This window comes from Ailuropoda melanoleuca, chromosome 13 (assembly GCF_002007445.2).
Source record: "Ailuropoda melanoleuca isolate Jingjing chromosome 13, ASM200744v2, whole genome shotgun sequence".
Lineage (NCBI taxonomy): Eukaryota > Metazoa > Chordata > Mammalia > Carnivora > Ursidae > Ailuropoda > Ailuropoda melanoleuca.
This window is the reverse complement of record NC_048230.1, coordinates 14,188,597-14,192,747: the sequence shown is the minus strand read 5'-3', so window position 1 is coordinate 14,192,747 and position 4,151 is coordinate 14,188,597. Positions and strand designations below refer to the sequence as shown.

At 60.0% G+C, this 4,151-nt stretch overlaps 1 protein-coding gene across 2 annotated transcripts in view; it reads right to left on the bottom strand.

Annotated features, from left to right (window-relative positions):
- Window positions 1-680: 680 nt before the first annotated feature.
- MPO (myeloperoxidase) overlaps window positions 681-4,151 on the bottom strand; it is a 9,902-nt gene continuing 6,431 nt past the window's right edge. For both annotated transcript variants that reach the window (XM_019810086.2, XM_034641251.1), the window contains exons 10-14: window positions 3,821-4,076; window positions 3,189-3,359; window positions 2,361-2,598; window positions 1,404-1,618; window positions 681-772 (exon numbers count right to left, since the gene is read on the bottom strand). In XM_019810086.2, the coding sequence (XP_019665645.2) occupies window positions 1,411-1,618; window positions 2,361-2,598; window positions 3,189-3,359; window positions 3,821-4,076 (873 nt within the window). In that variant the 3' untranslated portion in view covers window positions 681-772; window positions 1,404-1,410. The remainder of the gene's footprint in view (window positions 773-1,403; window positions 1,619-2,360; window positions 2,599-3,188; window positions 3,360-3,820; window positions 4,077-4,151) is intronic.

Below are 4,151 nucleotides of genomic sequence, written 5' to 3'. Positions count from 1 at the left end.
TACATGAGTCTCGGCGTCCTGCACACCTTCAGACTCCCAGCTGGTGAGGAAAGGGAGCAAGATGGGCAGTCTGATATGGGGGTCAAGCTCCAGGCAAGGTTATTTGGGCAATAGCCTCCCACCCTTCCCTCAGCTCTGGCCCTGTCCTCCCGGGCCCAGCCATCTGCTGTCCCTGCTCTCAGAAACCCGCTGCATGAAGCCGGACTGAGAAGGACTCTGCTGTCTCGAAGGCCTCCGAACCGCCGTGCCAGGCTGCAGGGATGCACGATCCAGAGGCCCCTGTCTGCTGGGAAGGACGTAACTTCCCATCACAACTCTGTTCTTCCTCTCCTGCAGGACAGCCGTGTGTCCCCTCCATCTCCCAGCCCCTGACACAGGCCTGACGCAGAGTGAGTACGTAGCAGATGTTTGCCAGAGCGAGGAAGGAGAGTAAGGGCTTGGCAACCAGTTTCTATTCTCTGGGGTGGTGTGGGGAGAAGGTGAGGCAGGACGGTCTGCTTGCTTTGACCTGGCCTGGGGGCCCCTAGAACTGCCTGCCTGCCGTGTGTGCACCACAGGATGACTCCCAGATACCTTCACCCCCATTTTGGAGGCACGGACCACACTGGTTCAAATTCAGAAGCCAGAGCAAGCCTCATACTGAGGCCCCAGCCCCTTAACAGACATGGACAGAGCAAAGACCCCATCAGCAGTGCTTTATTATCGTAGGTGTCAGGTACAAACACACGGCACAAAAGGGCCGGTGGGCCCCACTTCCTCTCCAGGTGGGCTCCTGGGAACAAGCAAGAGAACAGCGTAAGGAAGCAAAAGGGGAGCCACTGACCAAACCCTGCTCCCCTGACCCCACAGCTCAGCCACCACACACAGCCTAACTGCTCGTGGTCATTTCCCCCAGGGGTCACCAGGCCACCTCTACTAACCTGGACACTGTCACATATAAGCTCCCTGGGGGCAGACATGGTGCAAATGGAGCCTCTAAGGAGCCACGACAGCTCTTATTTGCAAAGAAGAAAACTCAAGGTTTTCTCAAGAAAAGTGAGGTTGAGTCATTTCCTCAAGGTCACACGGCTGGAGAGCTGCAGTCAGGATTTGAACCCAGCAAACTGGCTCCGAGCTTGTGCTCCTCACCCGTGCGTTCTGCTGTCATCCGTATACTTACTACTCACGTGAACAGCAAACACAGACACGTATACACAGCACACGATACACACCCATAGTCACAGAACGCCCACACGGAGGAAATGCAATTTATTACACCGCGCGCGCGCACACACACACGAATGAATGACTATCTAGTCACTCATTTTCTCGGCCAGAGCAGGGATGCGCTCACCATGGGAAGCGGCCCCCATGGGCCAGCCCGGGCCATGCCCAAGCGTCCCCTCACCACCACACCGCCTTACCCAGTCTCTAGTTACTGTCCCTCCAGGGGGTCAGGTCCAGTGTGGGGAGTGTGTTACAGCTGACAAAGTCCCGAGGGAATGTGTTGGACATGAAGATGTTGTTCTTGGACACAGTGGTGATGCCCGTGTTGTCGCAGATGATTCGGGGCAGGGAGATCCTGGCCAGTGCCTGCTGCTGCTGCCTACTGAACACGCCCGGGTTCTCCCACCAGAACCTGCGTGGGGACACCCGCAGACTTTGCACCCAGGCTGTCCTCGGCTGGGAGGGCATCTGCTGGCTCCAGCCACCCCCTGGATGTAAGAGGACCACCAGAGACGCCCGCTCCACAGCCCCGGGGGCTCCGGGCCCTCAGGCAGCCCAGGGGCTTTCACACGGGTGATGCCCTCCTCACAGCGCAGAGGAGGAACTGCCCGGTGCCCCGGCTCTGCCCCCATCCCGGCGGCCTCCGAGGCCCCACTCACGCTGCACAAGGAGCTGGGCCCACACTCACGAAGCCCTGTGCCCCGGCCCGGGGCCGTGTCCATTGGGGTGCAGAGAACCTTGCGGTGGGTCTATAATGGGTCCACCCAGAGAGGGACACCTTTCTCTAGTTTTCCCAAGGGCGCCGTATGGGCTAGGTAAGAACTGGGCATGACAGGTGTCAGGGACACAGTGACATGACACTAGGAGAGCCTTGGGGGCTGTTCAACAGTGAGCCCCCTGAAACCGGAGGAGTAGGTGAGAGTTGCATTTTCTCTGTCTTCCCTCCTTCACAACCAGGGGTCCAGGTCCCTCCTGGCTGCACCCCCAAAAGGTACAGAGCACATGAGGGATGACCTCGAGGCCCCGGAACACCCTGGAAAATCACAGATCCCTTCCTGCCCCTCACTTCACAGGCGGAGTGGGGGCCCCCCTCCAGAGGTTGGGGAGTAGGCCTGCAACCACACAGCGGGCCCGAGCCACTGGCCGCGCCTCACCGGTCACCATCGCGGAGCTTCCTGAACTGGGTCCCGATGAGGCAGGCAAGGAGCGGGCCCACGCGGCCGTAGGGCTCCAGGGGCTCGGCCACGCCGCCCATCCAGATGTCAATGTTGTCCGGCGTGCCGTACTGCCGCATCAGCTTGTCCGCCAGGTTGCAGTTCTTCAGCACCGTTGTCAGCTCGCCCAAGGTGCTGGGCTGGGGGAGCCCGCAGAAGCGCCTCCAGGCATTGTACCCTGCGGGGTGGGCGCAGCACTGCTGTGGGAGGGTCCCACAAAGCCCACCTCCCCTGCACGCCATATACCGAGGGACATGAGGGAGAGGAGGACGCAGAGGGGCTTCTCCCAGGCTGTAAGCCCCCAGGGAGCCCTGAACTGAAGGGCCAAGACCCTCTCTCTTTCCTTTGCCCTCCACTGCGAGACAAATCCTCAACCGCCGTAAATGCTACAACTCCAAGAACAGAAACCTCTCGGTGTCCCCTCGGAAGATCTCAGACCCGGGAGGGGTGAAGTGTGGCTAGAAGGTTCAGCCACACCAACTGTCCCATAATGGAGGCACAGGCTTTGGGGTTAAGCTGATCTCGGTTCAGTTTCAAGCTCGATCACTGACGGCTGGAGAACCGGCACAGGTTCCAAATCTCTTCAAGCCTCAGTTTGCTCATCAGTAAAATGGAAGTGACAATAATCTGTTCCCCCTCAAAGTTCAGCCACATGAAATGTGATGAGCCAGGTTTCCAGCCCACTTGGGCAGCTGGGGTCCGCTGCAGGGGGCAGGGCCCTAGAGTGGGAGGTGGGGAGGGCGCAGGGGGGCTCCTGCAGCCCCTCACCTGGGAGGCCGTGGTCCCGGCTGCGCTGCATGTTCAGAGCGGGCAGGTCCAGCCCGATCCTCATGACCTGCTCAAACAACCGCTCCCGGATCTCGTCCACCACGATTTGGTTCTGGCGATTCAGCTTGGCAGGGGTGGCCATGAGGCCCCTCAGGATGGGGTCGATGCCACCTGGGACAAGAGGAGTGAGACTTGGGGAAGGATCCGGCTCAGTACCCAGAGCTGAGACTGGAGTTAGGGAAAAGTCCCAGGTACAGTCAGGGGATTGCAGAAGAGGGCTGGGCCCATGCAGCTCCTGATGCCAAGACGGCCTCAGGGGGCAGATCTTTGCTGGGGAATTGAGGTCTCAGGGGATAATGCCATTCAGACTTGCAAGCTGGGGTGCACCCAGCCCCTGGGTCACTGAGAATCGTAACACACAGGAAGGAGCCAGCTCCCCGCGAGCCATCTGCACCCCACCCTTTATTATTATATACAGAAGCAGTCAGGTGAACTGAGGCTGGACAGCCAGATAGGATCCCCAAAGAGGGAAGGCTGAGGATTTCTCCTGCCCTGGCTCCCTGCAGCCAAGGCCACCCCCCCCCATGTCCTCAGTGGCCAGCCCGATGGCTCCTGGCCGAGGTCCCGCTCACCTTCCAGCACTACTCTCCAGGAAGCGAAGAAGACCTTGCTGAGTGGAACGCGGGGGTTGGGCCCCATGGGCTGGTACCGGTCATCCAGGCGGAACATGAAAGGCTGGATGAGGGTGTGGCCATAGCGGAAGGCATTGGTGAAGACGTTGGCGATGCGAGGGTCCACGGAGTCGTTGTAGGACCGGTACCTCGGCAGGTATTTCCTCATGGCCCGCGGTCCCAGCACCAGGGGCAGGTAGTCCCGGTAAGTGATGATCTAAAGAAACGTCGTGCTTAGAGGGGCCTCTCCACTCACCCTCTGTGCAGAGTCTGCCTGCTCCTGGCGGGGGGG